Below are 14,934 nucleotides of genomic sequence, written 5' to 3' on the forward strand. Positions count from 1 at the left end.
TTGAGAAAGGCTTTACATGCACCCTGCATGTGATAAATAAACACATGCACGTACACAAACAAGCACATGCACCGAGTGGTAATTGCAGGCTTAACATCGTCATTGCACTCACCCAGCAGCCCTTGAGCTTAGCAGCTGTGCCCAAATCAGATCCTCATCAATGCCTTCTTCATTTGGAGAAGACGAGTCTAAACCAAAAGTTGAACAAGCAGCTTCTACATCAACCTCACATCAGGAACAGTAGAACTAATGACACACAAACCATTTTTCATTCCAGCCTTTATTTATTTATTTATTTATTGGATCTACACAAGCAAAAACTGTGTTTTTGAAACAGGGACATTAAAATCAGTCCCTGAAAACTCAATTGAGCCTGAAGAAACATGCAAGCATTTCGCTGTCTACTTACGGAATGAAATTGGAGGAGAGTTACTACAACAAAGTGAAAGAAGAATGGCAGGCCAAATTTAAACATGCGGAAGGCAATAAAGAATAGAAATGGCCCATGATAACTGCAAGAGTTCAGATTACTGGGTGAGTTGGTGATGCATACTGCTAGTGTAAATGCTAAAAGACATTGTGAAGACAATGTTCCTGTGTTACCCTTTGCTGTCTACCTGTTTAGCAATTACACACCACAACAGCCATAAAGTTCTGATACACAGTAGGCCCTTCAATAATACATTTTCCTGGATACAACATTTCTGAAGCCCAGTTTCCGTCATGCTAAAAACGTGTTCAGAAAGTTTTCATAACGCATCTTTCCAGCAACTACATTTTATTCCCGCTGTCCCTTAAAAAAATTTGTGGGGCCGCAGCATTCATATGGGGGCGGATTACCAGTGAAGCTGTTTAATACATTATGAAACCATAAATTTTTTTAATACAGCACCACACTACACTGACACTGACCTTCCGTGCCTCTGCCACAACCGCTGTTGCAGCCCCACTGGCACCTCTGACGCACATGGTGTTATAATCACAGATGATCAGGCCACAAGCACAGGCGCTGTCGCCACACTCTTTCCCCTCTCCCCCTACCCTTCTCAATTGCTACAGAGCTGTTGCCACACTCTTTCGCCCTCTTCTTTACCCATCTCCATTCCTGTCTATGCGCTGTGTCCCCGATACGGACTTAAGCCACCCAGGGAACGCATGCGGTGGATGCATACAGGAGCTAGAGCTAAACAGATTTGCTGTAAACCATATTACAGGGGCACCAGAAAAGTGAATATCATCAAGCAGGCATGTTAAGTTCCACAAGCTTTAAGTGCAATGTCCCAACTCTGACGTCAGTGCATGCAATACAAATAAACTTCACTTTTAAAATTTTACTTTATGTGCAAATCAGTTCACTTCCACAATCTGCAACTAGGCATTTTCCACAGCCAGAAAATGGAACAAGTGGCTGGTTGGCAGCAGCACAGTGAATTTCATTCAGTCTTTTTCCCATGTACAATACACATCATTTACTCATGATTCACGAAAGCTGCCACACATAAAATGTAAAGAGCGACAAATTAAGAGCAATCTGTTACGAATGCGTAAGGGCCCCTACTCTCAGTGCAGAAATGTGCCAGCTCCTATATGGTGGAGATGCAGTTTCCAGCCTTTATTGGCTGGCAGGACTTTAAAGCTCGCTTTCACTGCAGACAAGTGCCAATGGATGCAGTGAGAATGCAAGGGAACAAGCACAATCTGATAAAAAAGCAATGAGCTTTACACTTTTGCAACAGACAGTACATCGGTATGACAGATAAAGCTAGTGCATTGTTTAATAAACTCACATTGAAGAGGTACGCTTTCACACGGTGCTCCGGTGAATGTTGACAGCCCCTCGATGCACCGGCCAGATACGAGTGCCTCATAGCAGCCGTGAAGCTTGGCCACAGCCTTTTCAATCAATGGCACCCACAGCTGTTTTCGTTTAGCCTGGATTATGGCAGAGCAAAAAAAAAACCAAAAAGTTGTTACATGCAGGATGTCACATAAATATGCTCAGGAAAAATTTGTAAGCCCTTTCTTGGACCTGTGTTTTAGGCTCGTGCCAGCACAGCATTCAGAAATGTGGTTGGGCTAACATGCAACAGCACACTCTAATATACTGGTGGCTGAAGAAGATAACTAGCCGTCTTCAGTCAAGAGTGATAAGATCATGCTAACCAAAATCTGCTTATCAGTCAAAATTCACAACATAAGCGGTACATACCAACAGTTATTTGGATAGTATGCGTTTACTACAACAGTAGTTCCTTTAAGTTTGTGTGATCTAGCTGTACACAGAAATCAGCAGGGTCATTTGCTTTGGGAAAGATATAGCATTCTCGTGGTTTCTACTATGGGTAAGAAAATGTTGCCCTTCAACTTCCAATTCAATAATGCATACTGAGCAAGACAAGAGAGACCATTAAAATTCTACTTATCGATGACTTCTGAGCATTGTCAGTGAGCAAAGCAGCTTAGATGACAAATTTTTAAAAGATGTTACAGGGATTACTTTTTCCTAGCACAGTGGTCTTTATACGTAGATTTAACAAGAACAAAGGCTCAATTAGGCCATTCTTAAGGAGTCTGCACAGCTTTTTCAGCGCTCATTGTGTTATTATGATATTGTGTAAGTGTTACAGCATGCACTGCATAAAAGTGCACACCTAGCAAGTGTGTATAGATGCAGTTTGCATAGTGCTAACATAAATTGCTTCAGCAGCCTGAACATAAGAAGCTGCGATGGTTGCAATGAGCCATTCCACGGTGTTAAATTGTGCCTTAGTGGTGCCCTGAAACACCTATCTAAGTAATCATCGAATGGTCTCCCTATTGAAATACATTGCTTCATAAATCTGCTGAAAAATTTTTTCGAATCCTGAGCGACAACCATGACAGGCAGAGTTAGAGGTTGTTATAGCACCTTTACGCAGCTTTCTATCTCCTTTCATCTCCACTAGTGCACTGGAAGCTACGTGAGGAGGAACGGCAAGGAGGCAAGGCACTGCCCAAAAGTTATGTTGCTGTGTGTCATAGGCTTGAACATTTTCTCTTGTTTTTGTTCTTCAATATGTGTTTTGGCCCCTACTTCAGGTTCAGGCATGTGCAGCGCTCGTCAACTCAAATGCACAATAAGTGCTTGTCTAGGCATGGTCTGGGCTGCAGCTGCTGTTTTTTTCCCCCTTTTTCTGGCGGAGCTGGCCCTTTATGCATGCCTCTCGGAACGTTTGACACGCCATGCTATGCCATGTACGCTGCCTTGACCACTGTGGGACCGTGCGCCATGTTGTTAGTGCTCCACCACCGATGGACCTTGACTTGTATGTGCGTGCATTTCAGACAACAGCTGAGATACATTTTCATTCCTGCGCGCACACATCGGCTCGCAAAACTTAGCGGGAGGGAGTCATCCCCGTATTGCTACCATCAACAGACTAAAGGGATGACGCATTGGTAACTATACTGCTGTAGCGACTCAAGACTGAGTACAAAGCAAAATTAACACAACTACGGAAACCTTCACCACTATTAGTGTACTGAGTGATATTAGAGGATAGAGAGAATGCTGCTTGCAGTGGAGAAGAAAATGCAATTTTGAGCAGACAGTGGTCGCTTGAGACAGGAAGTGCAAATATGAAATACTTTTTCACTCTTTTTGAGATCAGACATATATATTATTTATTTATTCAACCCCAAGGTAACAGTAATGATAATATTAGGAATGTTCTCGTAGTCGTGAAATCTGCCAATGACAGACTATATTGTTGAGTCCACTTACACCCGCTTATGACACTGCTACTTATGACATTACGAAGAAAGGGCAAGCAATTTTCGATACGAGATTATAAATTCCCTGCTGCATTGAGTGCAATAACATTTGGCACCCATGTTCACAGGAACATTGTCTACAGATCGGCAACATTTTCTTACCATGTTCAAAATGTGCTTTTTTAACTGTTTGTTTCAAAGCACAGCTTCATTTTTGAAGCTCCCTTAAGCATTCGTTCACCTTGATGACCAATGGTAGCTGACAAAGTTCAGAGCAGTTAGGCTAGGGGCAAAGAGTACCTGGGAGTAAACGAGGCAGCCCTTGGCATCACATGGCAGCAGGTCATCAAGCAGCACCGTCGTCCACTGACCGTCCTTACAAAGCCGCACCTGGTACACACCCTGGTGGCAGATGGCGCGAGTCACCATGACACGCTCCACCAACTCTGGCTGCTCGGCCAGTACAGCAAGAGCCGACAGCAGCCAGCAGTTGCCTAGGATGCCTACGGTTCAATATTGCAGATAGTCATCACAAAGGGGGCAAAGAATCCTGCAATAGTACTTTAAAGTACTTTTGTTTTCTTGATATGAGTGAAATTTCACAAATACTTAGACAATCAGCCTGTTCAGCTATGTTCCAGTACACATATCTCAAGCTACATGATGGAGCAAAGTTTCTCTTGGGAGAAAAAAGGAAAACAATGAAAGCAGTAAATAGCTTCAGCTAATAATTACGCACGAATATAAAACACCAGAAAATTTAACTACAGAATCGACCATATTCACCCTCCTCTGGTTCAGCTGGCGGCGGTGGCGGCACTCGTCCTGCAGTGGACATAACATAGGCGGCAGCGGCGGCGGCGCTGCCGTTGTTTATGTCATATTTACTGCAGGACAAAGGCCTCTCCCTGCGATCTCCAATTACCCCTGTCCTGCGCCAACCGATTACGACTACCACCCGCAAATTTCCTAATTTCGTCACACCACCTAGTCTACTGCAGTCCTCTACTGCACATCCCTTCTCTTGGTACCTATTCTGTCACCCTAATGGTCCAACGGTTATCTAATCTACGCATTACATGACCTGTCTAGCACCACTTCTTTCTCTTAATGTCAATTAGAATATTGTCTATACCTGTTTGCTCTCTGATCCAAACCGCTCTCTTTCTGTCTCTTAAAGTTATGCCTAACATTCTTCGTTCTTCGCTCTTTACGCGGTCCTTAACTTTTTCTCAAGCTTCTCTGTCAGTCTCCAAGTCTCCGCCCCCTATGTCAGCACAGGTAAAATGCACTGATTGTGTACGTTCCTTTTCAATGATAATGGTAAGCTTCCAGTCAGGAGCTCACAATGTCTGCCGTACATGATCCAACCCATTTTAATTCTTCTGTGAATTTCTTTCTCATGGTCAGGGTTCCCTGTGATTAGCTGACCTAGGTAAACATACTCCTTCACAGTGTCTAGAGGCTGACCTGCAATCCTGAACTCTTGTTCCCTTGCCCGGTTGTTCATCATTATCTTTTGCATATTAATCTTCAACCCCACTCTTACACCCCCCCTGTTGAGGTCTGCAACCATTTGCTGTAACTCGTCTACAGTGTTGCTGAATAGAACAATGTCATCGGCAAACAGAAGCTTGCTGAGGTATTCGCCGTTGATCCTTACTCCTAAACCTTCCCAGTTTAATAGCTTGAATGCTTCTTCCAAGCACACAGTGAATAGCATTGGAGAGATTGTATCTCCTTGTCTGAGCCCTTTCTTTATAGGCATCTTCCTACTTTATTTGTGTAGAATTAAGGTGGCTGTGGAATCTCTGTAGATATTTTCCAGGGTATTTACGTAAACAGTCTGTTGTACTCCTTGATTACGCAATGCCTCTATGACTGCTGGGATCTCTACTGAATCAAATGCTTTTTCGTAATCTAAGAAAGCCATACAGAGAGGCCTATTGTACTCTGCGGATTTCTCGATAACCTGATTAATGACATGGATGTGATCCATTGTAGAGTATTCCTTCCTAAAGCCAGCCTGTTCCCTTGGTTGACTAAAGTTCAGTGTTGCCCTTATTCTACTGGCGGTTATTTTGGTAAATATTTTATATAATACAGGGAGTAAACTAATGGTTCTATAATATTTCAGTTCTGTAACGTCTCCCTCTTTGTGGATTAACATAATGTTTGCATTATTCCAGTTTTCTGGGACCCTTGCAGTCTATAGACACTTCGTATAGATAGCCGCCAGTTTTTCTAACATTATATTTTTTCCATCTTTGATTGAAGCGACTGTTATTCTATCTTCTCCTGCCGCTTTTCCCTGTTTCATGTCTTGCAAGGCCCTTCTGACCTCATCTCTAGTTGTAGGAGGAGTTTCTGTATCCTTTTCATTATTGTTTCGAATCGAGCACTCCTGAGTCCTCCGAGTACTGTACAGGTCAGTACAGAATCCTTCCACTGCTTTTATTATACCTTTGAGATTGCTGATGTTATTACCCTGCTTATCTTTCAGTGCATACATCTTGGTTTGTCCTATGTCAAGTTTCTTTCTCACTGATTTCAGGCTGTGTCTATTTCTTATGGCTTCTTCAGTCTTTCTCACCTTATAATTTCGAATATCACTTATTTTCGCCTTGTTGACCAGTTTTGACAGTTCCGCGAATTCTATCTTATCTCTTGAGTTGGACACTTTCATTCTTTGTCGTTTCATTATTAGGTCCTTTGTTACTTGGGAGAGCTTGCCTACTGGTTGCCTTGGTGCTTTGCCTCACACTTCAATTGCTGCCTCTGAAGCCAGCCTCGTTACAGTTTCATTCATTACCTCTATGTCATCATCATCATCATCTCTCTGTTCTAAGGCTGCATATTTGTTTGCAAGTACCAGCCTAAATTTGTCTCCTTTTACCCTTGCTGCCTCTAAGTTGACCTGTTTCTTCTTGACCAATTTTACTCTTTTTCTGTTCAATTTGAGGTGAATTCTAGCCCTCACTAACCTATGATCACTGCACTTTACCCTACTTATCACTTCTACATCCTGCACTATGCTGGTATCGGCAGAAAGTATGAAATCAATTTCATTTCTTGTTTCCCCATTGAGGCTTTTCCAGGTCCACTTTCTGTTGCTACGCTTCCTCAAAAAGGTGTTCATTATTCTCAGCTTATTCCCTTCTGCGAATTCTACCAGCATCTCTCCTCTAGTGTTTCTAGAATTGACGCCGTAGTTGCCAACTGCCTGTTCACCCACCTTCTTTTCCCCTACTTTTGCATTCAAGTCGCCCATTACTACTGTATACCGAGTTTGCACTTTTTTCATTGCTAATGCAACATCTTCATAAAACTGATCTACTTCCTCATCGTCATGACTGGATGCTGGAGCGTAGGCTTGTACTACCTTTAATCTGTACCTCTCATTACGTTTGATTACTACTACTGTGACCCTCTCATTAATGCTGTAGAATTCATCAATGTTGCCCGCTATGCCCTTATGAATTAGGAATCCTGCCCTATATTGCTGCTTATCAGGGAGGCCTCTATAGCAGAGGACATGACCATTATTTAGCAATGTATAAGCCTCACCAGTTCTTCTAATCTCACTAAGGCCGATAATATCCCAAACAATGTCTGATAATTCCTCAAAGAGTCCTGCTAAGCTAGCCTCACATGTTCAGTAAGTTCAACCTATCTACCAACACTAAGCTGCGACAAGCTGTTTCACAGGGCAGGTGAATGCGAATTGCTGATTTAGAATTATCAAGTTGAATATTCAATGAGACATCACCTGATAAAATTATTAAACCAACAAAAGTCCGCAAGTATTTGTTACAATTCATCATTAAAACTGACATCATATGCCACAACTTTGTGCAGTATTTTGCATCTTCGTAAAGCAACAGAGCCCCAAGAAACTGCTTATACCAAAGTTAAGTATGTACCGAGTGTAAAATAAATATATAAATGCAATGATGTCTTATGTGCAAGAAACAAAAACATTGCTGGTCATGCTGTTTACTGTAACTTTTTCACAAATAACCAATTGGAAGTTCACTTCAGTTACAAAATTATTTTTAAAAGGCGTAATAACAAATGCTTTTCTTTCTTTCTGGTATAAATAAATGACTACATAAACCTGATGACTGAGTGAAGAGTGCTTTGATGACAACTGCTTTGTCTAGCTGACTCAATGACAGCCGACTAATCAAAGAATTGCATTTCAATGGGGTCAGTGTGTCTTGAAGAAAGTGAAGATGCAGATGCGACAATTCCAGTCCTTGAAAAAGCTTTCAGGGTTTGAGCACCAACCTTCACATTTCTTGGTACAGGTTCTATATAGACAATAAATGCAAGCAGATAACACAGAAGTACAAATTAAGAAGAGGAAAATGCTTTTTCTTGGCCACAGAGTCCTAAGGTTGCAACAGTTCCCGAGAAAGTGCCATATTCTCGATATATTGCTTTTGGCAACACCTTTCACTTCAGGTAACTTACAGTTCAATAATTGAGACTTATATTTACGCAGCGCGTGGCATAGCATTCAATGTGATGCTTCTATTTAGTTGCAGGCATTCAGCGAAGTAAAGACATTTCCACTGCTGATGCCAGCAATGTGTTCAACTATGTAACATGAACATAATTTTGATGGGAAGATTTAATTTTATTTAATTTTGTTCACCATACTGCAAGAAAAAAAATTGAAAACACAAGCCAGACCTGAAGCCAGAAACCAGCTGAAAGTTGAAAAATTAGAATGCAGGAAAGATAAGTGCTAACAAACCTCTGGTGTGTACAATTGCTAAAAAGTTCGCTCACAAGTTTCTTTCATCGCACTTGTTTAGCCAATTAACATATAGGGAGAGTCATGCCACTGAATGATGATTGAGAAAACAGCTTCCAGGAGCACAAACTGAATGTCAAAACCACATTCACTTAACAACAGGATGTCTGCGTTCTTAGAAATAGCATACAGTTGAACCTCGCAATAACGAAATCAGTGGGGAACGCGAAAAAATTCACTTTCACAAGAATCTCATTGTCGCGAAAAGAGACGGCACAGATACGTAATGCATCGCAGAACAAGACTTCACGGTCAACATTCCATTAGCCTACTTTGGCAAGCTTTGCTTGAGGATATAGAACCGCACTGCCGACAGTACAAAGTGCACCGTGTGCGTCGACCAGCAGTGGCAGTACTGCCAATGAGCAGTATTCTCGGTTAATTGCTTTCAGAGATACAATCACTTTTGCGAGATTTTGCATAACTTGGCACCGGATGCAGAGCGACAGTGCATGCAGCAGCATTTCTCCAGCGCATGCTGTGCAGTGCTGAGCGCTGAATTTATTGTATCTCGTGTACCCTAAAGCAAACGATCGAGATTATGGGCCCTTTGCGCAAATCTACGTCCAGTGCCAAATTTGCATGTGATGCCTGTTGGGTGGCACCAAAACCAGCGTTTTTGAAGCAAAGGTACACATATTCCCATATGATCGCTCAATCATGGCTCAATGCATGGCACGTGCTCCATGCTGCAACCGGAATCTCAAGTGCCACAAACAATCCCATGTTGGTGGGAAGTGGATTTCCTTGTTTTTGCCATATTTTTATCACCAAGGCTCACATTATACAGTGCACTGCCACGATAGGCAATTGTTCTTCGAAATGCACATTCAGTTTGCATTCAGTTTTGCCTCACGTGATTGGCCTGGGCTGCGCCGTGTCATCAGTCGCGGGGAACGCAATTCAATGTGCATTTTGAACAACGATCTACGATCTCCCCTAGTAGGTATGCAAAAACCGCTGTCACATGTCGGTAGCAACATGCATGCCACTTCAAATGGGCGATCAACAAACAAGATGGTGGCCATGACGTGTTTCCAGTACATGTGATCGCTTCTGATGCTTGGTTGTTTTTGTAAACAAAAATGGCGGAGCCCACAAAAGTGTAATGAGGTGGTACTTTACACAATTTTAGTGCATAACAATTACATTTGAGGACATTTTGGAGCCTGCTAGCCCTATGCGAGTAGGTAATATGCGGGTTTGTGCACCGGCAAATTTCGTTGTTGCGGGATTGTAGTACAGCGACATTTTGTTGCAGAGAGGTACAAAATACATTGAATCCTATGGCATTTTGCTGGACATACGAAAATATTTTGCTGTCGCGAAAATTTCGTTGTTGCAGGATTCGACTGTATTGTCAGTCATGCTGACCTTGTGAAAGAGACAGAGCAGTTTAATGATAAGAAATGTGGAGAGGTCAGCCAGAGGAGTACATCTCTGGCTTGCTACTCCACAACTGGGGCAAAGGTGTGGGGAAAGAGAAGTTTAGGTGACAGGGCTGACCTTGGGATATGTCAGATGGCATTGGGGTTCGGAATACGGTCCACGATATCTTGGATTCCTTGGGGTCACAGGTTATTTCAAATGGGCGAAGCCATTTGACTGCAATTTCTTCCCTTGGCTCATCAGGATTGTAGTACAGTGACTTCAGCAGAGGTGGAAATGAGTCGTCCACAAAGGGCTCCCGATTCTGCAAAGTAACACATTTATAGCAAAATAAATTTACTAGCACAAGTTGTTACACCAGAGTTGTGAACACCAATGAGTTAACAGGAAGCACTCTTCATAAATGTGCTTTGGTTAGAGCAAGTCAGATTGATTTCAGTTTGTACTAGTAGGTGATAAAGTACAACAAATCAAGCTAGTCTCTACTTTGCCATGAAAAAGTGCGGAATCTGCTAATTTAAAGCGATGTTCTAGCAAAAACTGAGATAAAGGCACACATAACACATATCTACAATGCTGAGGGTAGCGTACAGATATCTAAGTCTCTACTTCTAGTATCATGTTTACCTCAGCAGTTAACCTCAGCAGTTGCTTGAACTAATGTTTCCCAGCCATCTTATCATTTAATTCGTGTTGTCCTTCAGAGACATTATTTTAAGATGTGCTTGACTAAGAAACTGAAACAACAAAAGCTGGATGCCCATGTTGTACTCACCGCTTTACAGAATGAGACTATGTGGTCCCACCGCTCTCGTGCCTCGCTTTCTTCAATGCGGCGTAGCTCTTCCATGAGTTCACTTTCGCCACGCCCTGTGGCACCTCGCGGCCGTGCAGCCTCCGGTCGAAGGGACACAAGGCTACGTGATGTGCAGCACATTTCGCAAGCTGCGTGGGGGCCAGAGTTGAGAAATGTACACGACGGGCATTCCCAAGCATCTTCACCGGGCTCCCCGAGCAATTTTGTCATGCGTCGGTTGCGAGTGCTGGCTCGTGCTGTGCCAACATTAATTAGTGGTGGCCGCTGGGTGCTGCATGCACAGCATTCAGCAAGGTGGTTTGGGTTACGCAAGGTGCAGTGAGGACACACCCAACTCTCATGAGGCTTGAGTGTCTGGTAACGTTTTGCTGCCACACTATTTAGCTTGGAGCCACCACAGGCACTGCAAAATCGGTCCTGGCCCGGATTGATTAATGTGCACTTCACACAGACCCAGCGCGAAATGGTACCACGACCATCAGATGTCCCACACACTTCACAGTTCGAGGCCGAAGATGGGTTGTGAGCGAATGAGCATCCTGAACACATCCACATGTCCTCCTTGGGAGCAGCCAGGCCATTACCGGTAGCAGGGCTTGATGGAGAGCTTTTGCGTCCATCTAATGTCTGAGTTCCTTTTACTTCAGAAAGTGAGCGGCTTCGTCGCGCTGTAAAATGGCGCTTCTGAGAACCCAAAACTTCAGCGAGAAAGCCAAGGCTGAACGCATTGCGTGGTAGCAACAGTGGAAAGGTTGCTGCTGGCATGCGGGACAGCCCACAGCCAGGGCACTTTGCACATGATGCCTCATTATGCCGTGAGCATCGCTTGCACACCCATGGGGAATCCAGAAGTGTTACGTCATCTGCGGAATGGGCATTGGCTATAGCCGACACGAGTGCACCACCTTCTGCACTCAGCCTGAACAGACGGTTCAAAGCTCGTCGAATGAGTGGCTGTTGCCTATGTCGTGGTGGCTCCTCAATCGTTGGGATGAGAGAAGATGGGCTTTCTGGCGGTGTCGCATAATCTGCTGAACTGATTGTTGTGTCACGACCTAGTGTTTTCCCATTTAAAGTTCCCGTGGCAACAATGTCATCGCAGAATGGCTCTCCACAAGCCACACAAACCTTATTAGACAAGGAATTCCATTCTTGGCACTGGAAGCAGTACCACTTTTCGCTGAGCCGTGGTGGTGTACCTGGATCAGCAGGTTCATCTTTTTTTGGCTTCTTCTTCTTGATGCACTTGACAAATGTGTGGTCTAGATAGTTTGCTGGAGAGTTCTTGTTGATAACAACTTCACCTGCTACAACACCATTGCTATTAAGACCACTAGCATCCTCAGACAGGCACTGGGAAAGCTCTACATACAAGGGCTCATCGTCTTTAGCAGATTCTCCTGAAGAATCCGTTGTGTCATCTGCATCTTCTGGAGGTGGGGGTAGGGGCAGGTCATCGGGAATATCATCTATGACGGAGTCATCTTCATCTGGCAATCCATGCCAACTTATGCACCGGGGCTTTTTCTCCTGTTTTTCAGAAGTTTCAGTGTTATCATCACAGGGTAAGTCATAGATGTGCTGTTCAGAGTTCTCGCTCAGGTTCCTGATATGTTTTGTACAGGGGAACAAGGGAAGAAGAGAGAGAGAGAAGGTTTAAGATGTGTGGAGGACCTCTGCTAACAGTAAATAAATTTGCATGTTCATGCCTAATATGGAAGAATGTGGAGCAAAGAATTAATATTGCCCACAGTTGCTCCACACTATATTAACTTCACTGCAAACTACATTTAAAGAAGCAGTTGCAATCAAGTTTCTGGCACACATTCAGTAGTAGCCATGAAAATAAGCATCAATTTACATATATTATTGAAACAATGTGTGTAAATATACTAGCGATATAAGAACAATATCACGATATGAACAAATGAGAAGTTCTGATTTTTAACCTGAAGGGATAAGTTCTATATATTTTTTAATACTGAGAACTTTTTCAACATGCACGGTGATAATATGCATGCATAATGAACTGATAAAGATGTACAGTATGTGAAGCAATGAAAACCTGTATTATGCTCTAAGTCACACCACATTGCTGCAACGAGGAAAATTTTCCTTTTATTATCACAGTAATTATTTAATTATTCATTTTTTGCAGTGATGTACTCATGACACCATGCGTCAAAGAGTAGGACTCTGTCGCTGGCAATCTTTGAATGTGTCGGTACAGCCTCTATTTTAGGGAGCATAGCTTTGCCGCCTGCACTGTCAAAATGGTCGAAATGGTGATTAGAGATGTCAGACTCGACACCAGAAAATATTGGCAGACCACAGTCAACGAGTGCCCCAAGCGTACTGCATTGCTATGTGTTTTTCAACAGGCTAAGTGTTAGAGACATTGGAAAAGTTTCTTCTATAAAACACGCTGCTGTCGTCAAAATAAGGGGTCATCAACCGAATTTGGAAGTGCAGGTAAAAGCTCTTTCGTCCAAACTACGGTTTGATATGCGGTTCAATTGACAGTAGATTTAGCGTAGGCGCTTGTTTCTACGTTTGCGTGAAGCGCAGCGCTCTGAAGTGGGCGTGGGCGGCGTTGCCGTCCTGTTACAACCCGCCCGTCGTCGGTTGACGCATGCATCGCGTCCTTCGGTCGCGCCGACGCGGCGACGATACCGCTCGTACCGGCGTCGGGAAAAGCCGAAAACAGATACACGCAGTGTCGCGGTTGGTGGATACGACGTGGGTGAGGATAGCCGCCTTTTATCACGGAACTCGTCGGTGTGAACTACGCAAAGTTAGTTAAGCCCGTTCTCTGGTGTGCATTCCTGAAGAGAGTGCCGAAAGAAAGGCACGCAGCACCAAAACGCTTCGCAGCACGGCGCCAAGCATTCGGGAGGCAACAAAACAGAGGCGACTCGAAACCCTCGTAAGTTGATCAGCTGTGACGCACAATCGATCCGCTCCGCGTCTCGCGCGTGCTTCTTGCCGAACACTTTTCGTTTATGTGCCTTGTTCGACGGGCTATACTACATGCGCCTGAGTGCTGTTTCCCCAAGTTTAAATGCTGCGATTCACGGTGCACGATCAATAAGCCGACTACGGCAAGCGCATGCTACTGCGGGCGCCTTTGACAAATTGTTCGCTGTTAAAAAAAATTATATAAAAATAAAAGTAACGTTCGTGTTGACTGTGCGTGCGCACTCTGCTTCGCTAGAATACACAAAGTGCAATATGTAAATAGCCTTGGCGATGTGCTTAGAGATGCTAGGACATAGGCGATTTGGACCGCTAACCCAGCAGCTGCTCAACAGTGTATGTACTGTACCTGTGCCCATCGCAAACGTAGTGCGTGCTTAATCTGCCATTCAGCAGACCGATTAACTGCAACAGAAATAACATGCACTGGTTTTCTCATACAACGTTTATTGAATGTGCAATTTGTTTGCTGTATTTTTTATTTATTTCTCTTGAAAACACAGTCATGCTGGATCGCATGCAGGTTCGAAGCACTACATTACGGATTACCTTTCAGGAGCAACAGAAAACGCTCCAGGGTCCACTCGGCTCTCCACGCGACGTGATGTTAGAGTGAATTTCGAAGACCCGTCCTTGGAGTTTTGGGGCAATGGTTCCCTGGATGCATCGTCGTCTTCGGGCACCGTTCGACTTGCGCCGCAGCGTATGCAGGATCCGCTGTCTGTCGGGTTTATGGAGGTACAGTTTTTGCAGTGCCATTGCAATACGGAAGCGTTGGAGCCCATCGCGCATTTACGACCCGACTGCGCGTCGTGTAGCGAGTACGAAATTAAGAAAGTGGCTTCAGTTTCCGACGACCGCGGATACAGTAACTGAACGGGGCCCACATTCTCCGGATCATTGCGATCTTAGGGCTACTCGACAACAGTCAAGGATTACACAGCAGATCCTTGTTGATTTGGTTCTGTTCTGTGCGCGTCGCTAGCACATCACAGCAATCACAGCACATCGCTAGCTCGTTAGTTCACCCAGTGCACGATAGGCGGCTTCGCGCCCGCTGTTCCTAGTTTCTTCTCGTACTTTGACTCAGTGTACAAAATATCGCCCAAAATTTGCGTTAATGACTACAGAAATGATTGCTCGAACATTGATTTTCAGAGATGTGAAAAACTGTCGA

At 43.9% G+C, this 14,934-nt stretch overlaps 1 protein-coding gene across 2 annotated transcripts in view; it reads right to left on the bottom strand.

Moving 5' to 3' along the window:
- The window catches only part of LOC142578918 (calpain-D-like), a 29,282-nt gene extending 14,376 nt beyond the window's left edge, over positions 1–14,906 (bottom strand). For both annotated transcript variants that reach the window (XM_075688618.1, XM_075688619.1), the window contains exons 1-6: positions 14,307–14,906; positions 10,740–12,387; positions 10,082–10,268; positions 4,054–4,256; positions 1,788–1,932; positions 113–188 (exon numbers count right to left, since the gene is read on the bottom strand). In XM_075688618.1, the coding sequence (XP_075544733.1) occupies positions 113–188; positions 1,788–1,932; positions 4,054–4,256; positions 10,082–10,268; positions 10,740–12,387; positions 14,307–14,542 (2,495 nt within the window). In that variant the 5' untranslated portion in view covers positions 14,543–14,906. The remainder of the gene's footprint in view (positions 1–112; positions 189–1,787; positions 1,933–4,053; positions 4,257–10,081; positions 10,269–10,739; positions 12,388–14,306) is intronic.
- Between the last annotated feature and the right edge of the window lie 28 nt (positions 14,907–14,934).

This window comes from Dermacentor variabilis, chromosome 4, assembly GCF_050947875.1.
Source record: "Dermacentor variabilis isolate Ectoservices chromosome 4, ASM5094787v1, whole genome shotgun sequence".
Lineage (NCBI taxonomy): Eukaryota > Metazoa > Arthropoda > Arachnida > Ixodida > Ixodidae > Dermacentor > Dermacentor variabilis.